The 15,660-nt window shown below is 41.7% G+C and overlaps 1 protein-coding gene across 1 annotated transcript in view; it reads right to left on the reverse strand.

Annotated features, from left to right (window-relative positions):
* Window positions 1-15,660, reverse strand: part of KNDC1 (kinase non-catalytic C-lobe domain containing 1) — a 128,718-nt gene that overhangs the window by 50,411 nt on the left and 62,647 nt on the right. Inside the window, exons 10-15 of the mRNA XM_073353950.2 lie at window positions 5,469-5,627; window positions 5,047-5,124; window positions 1,820-1,913; window positions 1,460-1,622; window positions 490-1,367; window positions 259-403 (exon numbers count right to left, since the gene is read on the reverse strand). Coding sequence (XP_073210051.2) covers window positions 259-403; window positions 490-1,367; window positions 1,460-1,622; window positions 1,820-1,913; window positions 5,047-5,124; window positions 5,469-5,627 — 1,517 coding nt within the window. The remainder of the gene's footprint in view (window positions 1-258; window positions 404-489; window positions 1,368-1,459; window positions 1,623-1,819; window positions 1,914-5,046; window positions 5,125-5,468; window positions 5,628-15,660) is intronic.

Raw genomic sequence — 15,660 nt, forward strand, 5'->3', positions numbered from 1 at the left:
AGCTGGAAGGGAAGTCAAGAGCTCCCCCTGTTCTGACAGATGGTTGATGTGTCTGATGTGGGGAGAGCCATGAAGAGTCTTCTAAAATGGGAGAAGATTATATAGTGCAAAGGGCAAGAAACAAGTAAAAGTACAGGTGGAGAGAGGATGTATTCTTTCCCACTTTTAGCTACAGACTGTGAGGAAGCTGATGCACTTTGGACCCAGAAAAAGCATTAAATGAGACCTCAAGCACAAGGAATGGAAGTATACACTTACCCTATTTGTGGAATCGTTTGCCCACTTACTATCTTGTAAAGATTCTCCAGTAATTTTTCATCCCAATAAAGGTCACAAAACTTTTCAGAGACTGCATCACAGAAAGTGTCAAACTTAAGCTCCTTTAAGGTGAAAATATAGTTACCTTGTTAAAAAAATAAAATATGATTATTTAGGATTGTTTTTTGTATGTAAGAATATATTTATATATAAAGATAAATGTATACATACCCATAGCAAGAACTTCAACTCCATTCTCCAGATAGCCATCAAATGCAAACTCTTCTTGTATAAGATGCACTGCTTTCTGTAATAAAATGTCATTTGTCCCACTCAGCTGGGATAAAATTTCTACACTGAAGGAAGAAGATGCATTTTGATTCACTGATGAATATGATGTGGGTCCTGGTAAAGGTGAACTACTGCCTACTTCAGTATTACATTCTTTGTTTTCTAGATAGCTGGTTTGAATAATTTGATTAGTTGAAGGCAATGACAAATTAAAGATTTTGGCTTTCATTTTATCATGTTTTGTCTGTACCTTAGTGGGCTCATAATTCTGTAGTTGGCAAAGGAAGGAATTATTTTGTAGATTTATATTAGTGTTATAATTTGCTATTGTACTTGAAAGGAGTACAGGCAAATGATTATAGCAATCATAAGCAATTTTTGACTCAAGAGGTTTATTTGGTATTTGCTCTGATACAGCTAACTGTACTGGTACAAGTGTTAACACTCTTGTCTCTGGGTCCTGTTTGAGAGGGGAGTTATTTATAAGAGGCGGCCTCTGTGGTGTAGAACAAGCTGAGGAGCTTGAAGAAATCGCAGATAAAGTGTTCTTTTCTTGTAAATTGCATAAGGAATCAGATGGTGATGGCAATTCAACTGTGGATGTAACCATATTGCTTGGATTTTGCTCATTTGAAGGTATTTGGGATGAATGGTTTTGTATGTCTAAATCACGCTTGGGTATCTCAGGTGCAGCTACAACTTCTTCAGCAGCATGGTTTTCAATATCATCTACAAATACTGATTTGTTGTTACCATCCATACGGATTTCGTTTTGTACATATCTATCAAGTTGCTCAGGAGTGGATGCGTGTGTCCCTCTGAAAAAAGCAAAGCATTTTGTAAGGACACCTATGTTAGATTTAAGTGTGAAGTTTCAATTTAAACTTACACTGTATTAGGACATACATACTTTGTTAGCTCTGTGTTTTGCTGCAGTATAATAGGCTTAAAGTGAGTTGCAGAAGAGGTGAATGCAACAGGCAATGTACATGTCTCACTGTTTAAAGAAGTCTGACAAGGCACTGGTCCTTTAACTGCTATAAGCTTACTTTCACTAGTAATAGGCACAAAGCCTGGAAAGACAAATAGGATTAGGTCAAAGACTAGCAATACCTATAAAATACAAAGACAAAGTAAATAATCTGTTTAAATAAAGGAACATGATATTTTTTCCACAGTTGTGTTGCACTTTACTTGGCAAGTCTAATACAATAACGTAAATTCTGACTCTGGAACAAAGGAATAACCATGTAACAACTGGATTACTTACCTAGACTAGACACTGAAGCATCCATTTTGTTTCTTTTATTTTTAAACTCAAAAGGAACATTATCTTGAGAAGAGTTTATTTCTTCATTGAAAGCCTAAGAGTAAAAAGTGAGTTCCATAGTTTGAACAAATAATGCAAGTACTTTACTCCAACAGTCCTCAGAAAGTTATTACTGAAATTATCTTTAATATAGTGTTTCATTGCTTTGTATACCTGTAATCTCCAAAGGATGATTTAACTGTGTGGGGGTGAAGGTGGAGGGGCTGCAGAACTTCTGTGATTGGTAAAACTATTTGTACCAAGCTCATACAAACTGAGCACTTTTTTAAACAAATTCAAGACTACGGAATGTTTGAAAATTCTATTTTCAGTATTGTCAGTATTCCACACTCATGCCCTGTGACAGTCATGTTAGTATTGTTTTCTGTTTCCTGAAAGGATGAGTATAAGTGAAATAAAGAAGGAAAATCTAAAAAGTCAATAGCCCACTGAGTTTCTGGGCAATAATGGCAGTAGATTGTAGAGGCAGGCTATTAGGATTTAGGAATTTTAGGACATTCTAAATCTTTTCTTTTCTGGGCCATGGAAGCCAGGCATTGCTTGAGACACCACTGCTAGAAAGAGTAGGTTAATGGAGTACTCTAGATGGGGCTTAGATTTAAAAATGATTTTTCTTGTAATTTGCACACAAGATAAGAGTATCGGGCATATACATGCTCAGTGCTGACCAGAAAGAATGGGACAGATCCTGCTTTGTTTTAGAAAATTGCCTGGTGGCCAGGGCTATTGCATGGTCCAGTATGACACATATGCCAATTTGCTACAATATCCTACTTAATGTGTATTGTACCAAATGTACCACTGAAGGCCAGGAACTGTATGTAATTCCATGGGGGAGGGGGACCACAGCCCTCCAGGAACTAAGAACAGCGGGGAGGGATTAGGCAAATTCACTCAGGTTGTAATACCTCTTAGAGAGGCACCATCACCTGGACAGACTTGCATATACTGGTTCAAACTGGATTCTCTAGAGACCAGCAGACAAAGAAAGGACTCTTGGATAAATAATCTGAGTTTGATCTGATTCAGGGCCTTCATTCTTATCCAGCAAACAGACAGGATCTTCCTTCACAGGGGAGACCCCAGTCCTTAGCGAAGGGTTGAAAGGACTGACACTGACCAGAACCCTTGTGCTGATGGTGGGGGTGATCTCTGGTAAACTTATTAGCATTTTGACAGGTTTCAGAGTAACAGCCGTGTTAGTCTGTATTCGCAAAAAGAAAAGGAAATAAATTGGTTAGTCTCTAAGGTGCTACAAGTACTCGTTTTCTTATTAGCATTTGTGTAGGTTCTTTTATGTGTTTTTAATATGTTTTCTCTATAATGGTTGCACCCTAAGAATAAATGTACTTGCTTGGAAAGAACTGCGTGGAAACGTAATGTGGGTAATTAAGAGGTTTATAGCCTCTGAGGATAAAAACAGGCCCGCTGAGGCAGTTGGCACTACTGGGGAATTCACAGTTTAGGCAGGGAACTGTGCAGCGTGGAAATACCCTGGTCAGGAGGGAGAAAGATGCATGTCTCTGTCCAAGAAGTGACAGCTGGGGAGCTGGAAGGCTGAGTGTGGGTGCCCTTGTTGGATCACAGAAAGGGAATACAGGTGCAGGTTTACAGCCTTCCATATCATGCATGACTTGGAAGGCTGCAGATATCTTAAAGTGGGTAGGACCTTTAGCAATGGTTAAGCAATTTTGTTACACTACAATTCTTTACAGTGATAAGAAGCAGCTTTAGAGCTATGTCAAGTCTTCCAGAGAAAGATTATTAGGTACAAAATGCTAGCACTCCTGATAATAGCTATGCGATCACTGAAAATTGCAATCTGTTAATTGGTATATTTATATGCAAATATGAAACATTTTAATATTTTTAGCATAAGCTTTTTTGTTATGACATTCATGTAAGCAATATTTTAATGATTATATTTCATTATCTTTTTATGTTAAAAATCTATATTTAAGAGGGCACTTCAGAATATTTGAGTTAAATAGAATGCAAAAATAAAGCTGTAAATTAAATTGATCTAAAGCTGTATAATCAAACAGAGAACTACAGAGAACTACTATTCTTTCACTAAGATACAATTCTGAAGATGAAGACTGATGTAGATCACCATATTTTGAGGTCCTAACTAGATATTTTGCAGGGAGTTGAGTGTGTGTTTGTTTTGTGTTTTTAGGAAGTACCTCTTTAGGAAGTACTAAGAGGTTTACAAATACTTGCCATGTAAATATCTGAAACAAAACAATCATTACAATAGTGAGTTTTCATTCACAGAGATATTTACAAGAATACAGTAACCAGATTTCTCTGTTTAAACAGGGGGTTACCATATTAGAGCGTGAGCACAATTACAACACGTATGACACGGAGATCCTAGACTAGTTTTAAAGCATCTAAAAATGCTTTGGGATTCCAATATTTTTAGTACTCAAATCAAATGTTTCTTGTACTGGGATGCACAGGAAGAGGGGAGAACTTAATTCTGCAGAGAGGCACCCAAAAAGAGAAGTGAAACTTTATATTTGATTCACCATTCTCTCTTTTCCTTGAATTCTTAGCTTTATATAATTCTTGCTGAAGTCTGACACACTGCTGTATTTCACTGGCTCAAAATATTTATTCTTCATTCAAATTCATTGCTCCATTGCAACAGCTACAACAAAAGCATAAAAAATTGCTCTCTCCTAAACTGGGTTTTAGGGATTCTACATTAGACTCCTCCAATGTCCTAGCCTTAAATTAGAATACCCAACTTCTTGGCAAGCTGTGCCCTATTTAGAACTGATTTTAACAACACTACTTTGAAGACTTAGAGAATCTGGAAGTCAATTATTCACATACAGTGAACTTAAATGTAGCTGGTAGAATATATAGCTACAAGCAGGCATTAGAAATCAGCAAAGCTTTCTAAAAATGGAATTCAATTTTCATATCTATTTTATATTCCTACATGGCATGAAAAATATTCACCCTCAGCAATACCCAAACACTTTTATATTAATGATGTCCCCACAGGAGTAACCACCTAATCATTTACACGAATTTACAAAATTGAAAGAACAAAAGAATTACACAACCAGCAAAAAAAAAAAAAATCTTACTGGAACATGCTGTATGGAGATAATTGGAAAAAATGTAATACACTGAAAAAAAATTACTCTTACCTTGAAGGCAGATTTACTCAAAAATGCCAGAATCTTTTTGCTGTTTATACTTCGTTCAAGTAGATAACTACTGCATACCTAAAAATATGAAACATTTTAAATTAAGACAAATTTCCACTCAATTAAGATACGTAATAGAGGAGCACTGTCAAGATAAAGGATTCAAATTTTTTAAAATCCAATTCAGGAGGTCTTATTAACTTGTTCCAACTCTCTGGTTGACAACTTCAATATTGATTAAAACACATCCATTAACCCTAAAGGGCACCATTAAAGCACAAAACCAGAAAAGTGACAGTTACCATTTAATGAGCTATCAAGCCATAACCAAAAATGAATATTTTGATATTCAAATTCATTATTAAATAGGTTTCTAGCTATGACTGAACACCTAATATTATAAAACTGCTTCATCAAGTCACCTTAATTGCATCAGCTAAAGAAGGCCTTTCTTCAGAGTTTCTTTTTGCCATATCCAGAAGAAGAGTCTTTAGTTTCCTTGGCAACACTAGTTTGTGATCAGGTGGATAATTGTATTTGGCTGCTGTCCACAAAATTGCAGCAACACAGTAAATACAGACCTGTTGAAAAAGCAAATATATAATGCAGGGGCAAGGACAGCTGTAAAGAAACGCGAACTTCCAAAGAACTGACTCCATCCTGCCCTCAAATATGCTGTTGTACACCCCAGCATATTGCAGGAAGTACTGTAGCTGTTATGCATAAGAATAGCAGCTGGTTTTCCAAGCTAGGGTCAACACTCATTAGTTGCCTTACTTTCCTCTTAATATATGCAAGAGAATTCAGGTGTGTGTGTGGGGGGGGGGGGGGGCGAGGAACCAACATGTTCTTCCTATTTTGTAGCAGGTCTTTCATATAAACATAATTATAAATTAATTGCAGGCTTTGGGATCCTGCCCCAAAACGCTGCCAGTAGCAACTTACTTAAGAAGAGGCCACTATAATTCAGCATAGCTGATTGTCAGAAACTGTTATAGCCTTCCATTATGAATCCTACCTTTACAGAGATGATAAATTTAATTAGAAAAACTAAGTACTGAAAATTTGTTCTAGGAATTGTGCTAACTGCAGTTAGACCACCTGAAGTTGCCGGAGTGAGGAACCTTAAAAAGACATAAAATGATTTCCAAGTATGTTAATATTTTAAAACAGAGAGCCAAATTCTGCTCACTTAGCAGAATATACCTACCTTGCCAGTGTTGCTGGAACTCTGACAATACTAAAGCAGCAGAATTTATACCTTAACCTAGCTGTTAATATTTTGCCATGGATTTCAGCAGGACCAGGATTTCACCCTAAGAGTTCATGTATTTACTAAAATGACCATTCAACCCAGGACAGACTTTCAAAGGTTTTTTTACTGGACACTGACTAGCACAATTACTTTGACTGGCATTAGACTGCCCACATTCTCAAACTATAGTCACAACTGTTAAATACACAACAAGAAGTACAAGCTAGGTAAGTTCTACCTGGGCAAGACCTAAGTTTTGCAGTTAGAGTCAACATTTCCTGGCATCTCAGGGAAGTGGGAAAATATTTCCATTTTGTCCTGAACTGTTCTAATAAGAGTTTATCTGCTTCCAGGATGACTTAACTAAAAGTACAGAGAAAAATCAACATCCTTAAGATTCAGGGATATTGGATCTAAAGGAAAACAACAAGCCTTCTCTTTAGAGCAGAAGTTTTTGGAAATACTGGAAATAGTCTAAAAAAAGAAGCAAGTTACAAAAGTAGTCTAGATTATTTAAAAATACACAGTTATGCCAAGGATTCATGGATGAAGAAAGCATTGTCCTTTTTTTTTTTAAGCTAGCTGCTGAAATAAGGAAATGTACTGAATGGGGGAAAATCAGTATCCTCAAGGGAAAATGTCAAGAAGCGACACTTACAATAAGGCTAGGCACACAGATACACAGATATCAAGGTGATAAACATCTGTTATGTTACATACACATACCAAAGCTGATAGACATCCTCCATATCACTCATGAAAGAGGGCTCAGGGTGGAGGGACAGAGTTTATATTCCCTCTCATGCATGCACAGGACCCACTGGTTCTCCCTCCTGCTCAGGTGATGCCTCCCTCACCCCTGGCTGTACCCTTTGCCTCCAGCACCTGAGGAAAAGGAGGACCTATAAAGGAGTCATTATCCTTTCCCCCCCCCCACTAGTTCAAACAAAGCCAGTCTGCATTTGAGATTGCAGGAGTTGCGTTTTCCATGTTCCTAAAAAGAGGTATTCTGTGCAGGGCTGTCCCTAGCCATTTGAGTGCACTACGCAGCCCCCCCATGGGGGGCCTGTGTGGGGCCCCAGGCCTCCCCCCAGGTCTGGGAGGCAGGAGCTGGGGGGGCACTTTTGGGGGCCCCACAGACCCAGAGTGGCCCGGGGGATTAGCGGGGGGGCCGGGAGCAGCCCGCTCCGCTTCCCTTGCCCCGGCCCCAGCTGTGTCACTTGTGGGAGGGGGAGGGGCCCCAGCCCGCTCCACTCCGCCAGCTCCGAGCCGCGGTGCTCCGCTTCCCGCCACCGGTGAGTGCGAGGACTGACCCTTTAAGTGCGGGGAGATTGGGGAAAGGGTCAGTCCTCGCACTCACCCGTGGCGGGAAGCAGAGCACCGCGGCTGGGAGCTGGCTGGGGCCGGGTTGCTCCACTTCCTGCCGCTGCCGGTGAGTGCGGGGTCGCTGGGGGAAGAGGTGGACTGAGGGTGGGCAGAGCAGCGGGGAAGGGTAAGAGGTGGGGCAGAGGGAGTTGTCCGGGGCCCCATACCCCCTTAGGGACGGCCCTGCCTCTTGCAGTGGGTGCAGCCCATGGGGGTGGGGGCGCGGCCGAGGGATAGGGCTGGTCACTGGGGCTGGTGCTGCTGCGTTTGCAGCATGCGGGGTTGCCCAGGGCACCATTAAATTTGGGGCAGTTTGGTGCCCCAGGCAGCTGCGTATGCCTAAGGATGGCCCTGATTCTGTGATCATCAAACAAGGTGGGAAATGATAATGAGCCCTAAATTTCTATCAGTGAAATAGCTGTGTGAATACTGAGAAAACACCACCACAATCTGGAGTTTGTTAGACATGCTAGTCTCTCTCCAATTTTTAAAACTTTTATACATATGACATAGTTAATTTCAAACAATCTAAAAACCAATAAAAAGATTGCAGGCCTCAGGATGCTTAAAATTTCCAGTTTATGCTAAAACTTTCATTTTCCTGTTCAGTTCAAACCATAGTATCAGCTCTGAGGCCTGTGAAGAAGTCTGTGTCTTGGGCGAATGCTACTCAAACTGGAAGAGGTACAGAGAAGGGCTACTAGGATGATCCAAGGAATGGAAAACTTATGAAAGGAGACTCAAGGAGCTTGGCTTGTTCAGCTTAACTAAAAGAAGGTTGAGGGGAGATATGATTGCTCTCTATAAATATATCAGAGGGATAAATACCGGAGAGGGAGAGGAACTATTTAAGCTCAGTACCAGTGTGGGCACAAGAACAAATGGATATAAACTGGTCATTGGGAATTGAAATTAGACAAAGGTTTCTAACCATCAGAGGAGTGAAGTTTTGGAATAGCCTTCCAAGGGAAGCAGTGGGGGCAAAAGATCTATCTGGCTTTAAGATTAAACTCAATAAGTTTATGGAGGAGATGGGATAACATGATTTTGGTAATTAATTGATCTTTAAATATTCAAGGTAAATAGGCCTAATGGCCTGTGATGGGATGTTAGATGGGGTGGGATCTGAGTTACTACAGAAAATTCTTTCCTGGATATCTGGCTGGTGAATCTTGCCCATATGCTCAGGGTTTAGCTGATCGCCATATTTGGGGTCAGGAAGGAATTTTCCTCCAGGGCAGATTGAAAGAGGCCCTGGAGGTTTTTCACCTTCCTCTGTAGAATGGGGCACGGGTCACTTGCTGGAGGATTCTCTGTTCCTTGAAGTCTTTAAACCACGATTTGAGGACATCAATAGCTCAGACATAGGTGAGAGGTTTTTCACAGGAGTGGGTGGGTGAGATTCTGTGGCCTGCGTTGTGCAGGAGGTCAGACTAGATGATCATAATGGTCCCTTCTGACCTTAGTGTCTATGAATCGATGAATTTAAGAGGAACCAGTGACAGACACACAAAAAAAGCTTTTCTATTCACAGCCAAATCCACAGCAAGTCAAAATTGGGTTGAAGTAGAATTGAAAACCAGTTTTTCCTTTAGATTGCAAGGCATCAATTTTTCATCCTCAGAGTGCGAGTCTGTTCTGAAAAGTGCCAGTGTAAACATAGCATTTTCTTATACACACAAACAGATTTGCTGGGTATCAGTCATATATCCTGACTAATGATAAAATTATATATTTTACTTCTCATAGACTTTAAGGTCAGAAGGGACCATTATGTTCATCTAGTCTGACCCCCTACACAACGCAGGCCACAGGATCTCTCCCACACGCTCCTGTAACAAACCCCTGCCCATGTCTGAGCTACTGAAGTCCTCAACTCGTGGTTTAAAGACTTCAAGGTGTAGAGAATCCACCAGCAAGTGACCCATGCCCCACGCTGCAGAGGGAGGGTGAAAAACCTCCAGGGCCTCTTCCAATCTGCCCTGGAGGAAAATTCCTTCCTGACCCCAAATATGGCGATTAGCTAAACCCTGAGCATGTGGGCAAGACTCACCAGCCAGACACCCAGGAAAGAATTCTCCGTAGTAACTCAGATCCCACCCTATCTAGTGTCCCATCGCAGGCCATTGGGCTTATTTACTGCTAATAGTCAAAGATCAATTAATTGCCAAAATTAGGCTATCCCATCATACCATCCATAAATTTATCAAGTTTAGTCTTGAAGCTAGATATGTCTTACCTCCACTGCTCCCCTTGGAAGGCTACTCCAGAACTTCATTCCTCTGATGGTTGGAAACCTTGGTCTAATTTCAAGTCTAAACTTTCTGATGGCCAGTTTATATCCATTTGTTCTTGTGTCCACATTGGTACTGAGCTTAAAAAATTCCTCTCCCTCTCTGATATTTATCCCTCTGATATATTTATAGAGAGCAATCATATCTCCCCTCAGCCTTCTTTTGGTTACGCTAAACAAGCCATGCTCTTTGAGTCTCCTTTCATAAGACAGGTTTTCCATTCCTTTGATCATCCTAGTAGCCCTTCTCTGTACCTGTTCCAGTTTGAATTCATCCTTCTTAAACATGGGAGACCAGAACTGCACACAGTATTCCAGGTAGGTCTCACTAGTGCCTTGTATAACGGTACTAACACCTCCTTATCTCTACTGGAAATACCTCCCCTGATACATCCCAAGGCCGCATTAGCTTTTTTCACAGCCATATCACATTGGCGGCTCATAGTCATCCTGTGATCAACCAATTCTCCCAGGTCCTTCTCCTCCTTTGTTACTTCCAAGTGATATGTCACCAGTTTATAACAAAAACTCAAAAATTACTAGCACTTGTTCTCCAGTCTATATCTGGGAAGTTAAAGTCTACCATGATCACACAATTCCCATTAGTATTTACTTCATTAAAAACATTAAAGAGGTCTCTATTCATATCCAAATCGGATCCCGGAGGTCCATAGCACACCCCAAGCACTGTCCCACAGGATGCTCTAGGAGCTTTCTTCCCCAATGTGATTTTTGCCCAGACAGACTCTGTCTTATCCATTCCATCACTTCTTATTTCTTTACAGTCTACCTCATCATTGATATAAAATGCTACTCCAACACCTTTGCCTTAATTTCTGTCATTCCTAAACAGCACATACCCTTCAATACCCGTGCTCCAGTCATGACTACTATTCCACCATGTTTCTGTTATCCTTATAATATCTGGTTTCACTTCCTGCACCAGTAACTCTAGCTCCTCCATTTTGTTACTGAGGCTCCTCGCATTGGTGTACAAACATCTTAATTTTTACTGTTTGGCCTCACGCACCTTCTTCACCCAATTAGGCACAGACATTCTACTGCCATTATCACCTATTAGACTGGTATCTACACTACCCTTCCTCCTTATGTCCATTCTCCTACCCACGGCTGTATCCTCTCTTACTTAGTTTTCTTTCCTCTCAATGTTAAAATCCAGTATGGAGATTACCTGGACATCTCCCAACCATCTCCCCCAAATTCCTAGTTTAAAGCTCTCTTAATCAGTTGTGCCAGCCTCCATCCTAGAAGTCTATTTCCCTCCCTACTCAGGTGAAGTCCATCCCGCGAGAACAAGTCCTCTGTCCATGAATGCTTCCCAAATATATCCCAAAGCCCTCCTTATAGCACCAATGCCTGAGCCATCTGTTGATCATCATAATCTTATCACACTTTTATTGCCCTTCACTAGGAAGAGGCAGAATCCCACTGAAGATCACCTGAGCCTCGATTTCCTTAAGCGTTTTCCCCAGTCTCGCATAGTCTCCCTTGATACGTTCCAGCAAGAATCTAGCCATATCATTTGTTCGCACATCAAGGACAATCAGTGGATACTTTCCCGCTCCTGTTAGGATCCTCTTCAGCCTCAGGTCCATATCCCATATATAAGCACCTGGCAGACAGCACACCCTTCCATTCTCTGGATCAGCGCTGGTTACAGGCCTGTCTATCCTTCTCAGTAAGGAGTCCCCAGTCACGTAGACTTGCCTTTTCCTGGTGACGGTGCGATTCTCTCAGTCTATTCTCTGTTACCTCTGGCTGCAAGTCCTCTCAATTCCTATTGTCCCTTGCAATTCTCTGCAACCCATCCCGAATCCTCCTGGGGCTCATATTTGGTGTTATCATCTCCATTGACTCTTCCCCTCTTCCTACAGAATGAGCTGCTCTTCTCTTCTTCCTTGCCCTCTCACCTTCAGTGACCACCTGCTGTGCCCCTTCTTCATTTTCCAACTCCAGAATCCTGTTCCTGAGCTCTATTTCTCCTTCACTAGATCGTCTTTTCCTCTGCCAGGTTCTCTTAGTCATATGCTTCCACTATACACTTTCCTCACCCAGCAGTCTCCTCTTGGAGTTCTTTGGTCCTGCTTCCATCTGCAAGTCTGAGCTTTTCCCTTCAGCCTCCTTATTTCTTTGCTCCATCATCCGCTTGAATCCCCTTCTAAACTCAACCAGAGTTTCCACCTGCATCTCCAATCCTCGGATCTTTTCTTCCATCAGCTCTATCAGGAGGCACTTCATGCAGACGAAACTCTTTTCAGGTACCCCCTCCAGGATCATGTCCATGCCGCAGCTTCTACATCCAGTCATCTTCATTGTGTCTTCCACTACTTGGGTCACTACCGCTGCTGCCTCTATATCTGTCATAGCCTTCTCACCTGAGTCCTGTTAGTCTGGCAAACACAAACCAAACCAAAACACCACCACCCACAGAAAAACAAACCCACAACGAGCACCACAAGATTGCCAGAACACCACACACTCCCTTCACTAGCCTGTCTGTTCCTCTGCCTGGCTCTCTTAATCTTCCCCTCAAGGTCCCCTGTTTACAGCTCTGTTTGCTGGCTTCTGTGCAGGCTGCAGCTGTCTATGCCGCTTTTGACTGGCTGGCTAGCTACCTTTATAGGACCCCTACTCAGAGAAGCCCCACCCTCTATTCAGGGCTCAGCTTCTCTCCCAGCACACTGCCCCTACCAGCCTACCTTCTCCTCCAGCAGAACTCCCACTCAAACTCCCCTGTTTACAGCTCTGTTTGATGGCTCCTGTGCCGCTGCAGCTGTCTGTTAGAACGGTAGAGACAAAACAGTATGAACTGCAGATTCTATGCCATCTTGCACCTCAGATTGAAGGCAATGGGTTTGCATAGGTGTCAGTGAAAGCATAATTTGAACTGCATCACCTTTTATTACTGTTGATGCATAATATGGAAGGAACTAATTTTGATTCTCAGAGCCAGGTAAGAGTGTGCAGTATTACAATCAGAAATGCACATCTTACTTGTTATCTGAGCTCACGGATTACAGATGTTATTGAAAACAATAAAACAAATCCACTGAACTATTTTTACCACCACTTTTCACAGCAGACCTGCACTTTAAAACAATAGGTCATAATCTGATAAGTGCCTGGGACTGGGAATGACCTATGCACACTTGAGTTTCTTGCCACTGACTTTTTATGTGTCTGTTTCTTACACCTAACCCCATTTGCTTACTTACCTCACAGAGGAATACCACAGTGCTACTTATTTACCTATCTCACCAATGACATTGAAGTCCTGACTGTAGACATTGGTGGCATTTCCATTATGTCTGGTTACAAGCTGCCATGCAAACAATTCACAGTTGCTAGCTCATGTAACCTCAAACATGACAAAACATGGGTGATCATCAGGGATTAACAGTCACAGAGATCAAACAGGGCTATAGTATAACTGATAACAATAGTAAATTAATTGAACTGTGGGCAGATGCACTCAACTTGAACTTAATTCATGACCCCAAGCCTTCCAGTTCTTTCAACAGTAGCTGATAGAAAAGGGGCTACCTCCCTGATCTGGTATTTGTCATGCAACAACATAGCTGGCTCGTGTAACAAACTTAATGTGGGTCTGGTTCCACATTCGTATCACCAGCCTATAGCTATCCAGGTCAATGCAGCTATAACAACCTAACTCAGTACCATTCCAGCATAGCTTTAACTTTAAGAAAGCTAAATGGAAGGGCTTCACCAACAACATCAATGCCACTGTAAGAAAGATAGAACCAATACCAGAAAATTATTAGCAGTTTGTCACAGTGGTGCACACTGTCGCATATTCACCAAGACTGCAATACAAATTATATGCCAGGATTACCATCTGAGTTATTGGATTGGTATGCAAAATACAAACAGAAGTTTGAAGCGGACTTATTTGCTGAGGATACCATCACAGCCACCAAAGAACTGGTCTCTGTACTAAAAGAGGAAAAGCAGAAGTCATGGCAGAATCTCAAAGACAGTGTGAACATGACCCAAAGCAGCAAGAAAGTATGAATAACTAATGATCGAAGGAAGCAGAGCAGCACTACAATGTTATTGCAGACCAGGTCACACATCAACTCCTAGAGAATGGCAGGTCACCAAACAAACAACCCAAGATGTGGTTTGAGTGGCAAGACAACAAGGTGATAATAAAATTATAATTTTAGGGCACATGACTGAATTAACCTCCAGAATTAATGCCCTCAAGAATGGCAAAGCCACCAATCTAGGTGACATCTGTACTGAACAAATCAAACACTTCAGACCAGCAACAAAGAACTAAAAAGAAAAGGAGTACTTGTGGCACCTTAGAGACTAACCAATTTATTTGAGCATAAGCTTTCGTGAGCTACAGCTCACTTCATCGGATGCATACTGTGGAAACTGCAGAAGACATTATATACACAGAGACCATGAAACAATACCTCCTCCCACCCCACTCTCCTGCTGGTAATAGCTTATCTAAAGTGATCACTCTCCTTACAATGTGTATGATAATCAAGTTGGGCCATTTCCAGCACAAATCTAGGTTTTCACACCTTCCACCCCCCACCCCCACAAACTTACTCTCCTGCTGGTAATAGCCCATCCAAAGTGACCACTCTCTTTACAATGTGTATGATAATCAAGGTGGGCCATTTCCAGCACAAATCCAGGTTTTCTCACCCCCCCCTCCACAAACTCATTCTCCTGCTGGTAATAGCTCATCCAAACTGACCACTCTCCTTACAATGTGTATGATAATCAAGGTGGGCCATTTCCAGCATAAATCCAAGTTTAACCAGAACGTCGGGGGGTGGGGGGGGAGGAGGGAGGAAAAAACAAGGGGAAATAGGCTACCTTGCATAATGACTTAGCCACTCCCAGTCTCTATTTAAGCCTAAATTAATAGTATCCAATTTGCAAATGAATTCCAATTCAGCAGTTTCTCGCTGGAGTCTGGATTTGAAGTTTTTTTGTTTTAAGATAGCGACCTTCATGTCTGTAATTGCGTGACCAGAGAGATTGAAGTGTTCTCCGACTGGTTTATGAATGTTATAATTCTTGACATCTGATTTGTGTCCATTTATTCTTTTACGTAGAGACTGTCCAGTTTGACCAATGTACATGGCAGAGGGGCATTGCTGGCACATGATGGCATATATCACATTGGTGGATGTGCAGGTGAATGAGCCTCTGATAGTGTGGCTGATGTTATTAGGCCCTGTGATGGTGTCCCCTGAATAGATATGTGGGCACAGTTGGCAACGGGTTTTGTTGCAAGGATAGGTTCCTGGGTTAGTGGTTCTGTTGTGTGGTATGTGGTTGTTGGTGAGTATTTGCTTCAGGTTGGGGGGCTGTCTGTAGGCAAGGACTGGCCTGTTTCCCAAGATTTGTGAGAGTGTTGGGTCATCCTTCAGGATAGGTTGTAAATCCTTAATAATGCGTTGGAGGGGTTTTAGTTGGGGGCTGAAGGTGACGGCTAGTGGCATTCTGTTGTTTTCTTTGTTAGGCCTGTCCTGTAGTAGGAGACTTCTGGGAACTCTTCTGGCTCTATCAATCTGTTTCTTCACTTCCGCAGGTGGGTATTGTAGTTGTAAGAATGCTTGATAGAGATCTTGTAGGTGTTTGTCTCTGTCTGAGGGGTTGGAGCAAATGCGGTTGTATCGCAGAGCTTGGC

The sequence above is a fragment of the Lepidochelys kempii genome, chromosome 7, assembly GCF_965140285.1.
Source record: "Lepidochelys kempii isolate rLepKem1 chromosome 7, rLepKem1.hap1, whole genome shotgun sequence".
Classification (NCBI taxonomy): domain Eukaryota; kingdom Metazoa; phylum Chordata; order Testudines; family Cheloniidae; genus Lepidochelys; species Lepidochelys kempii.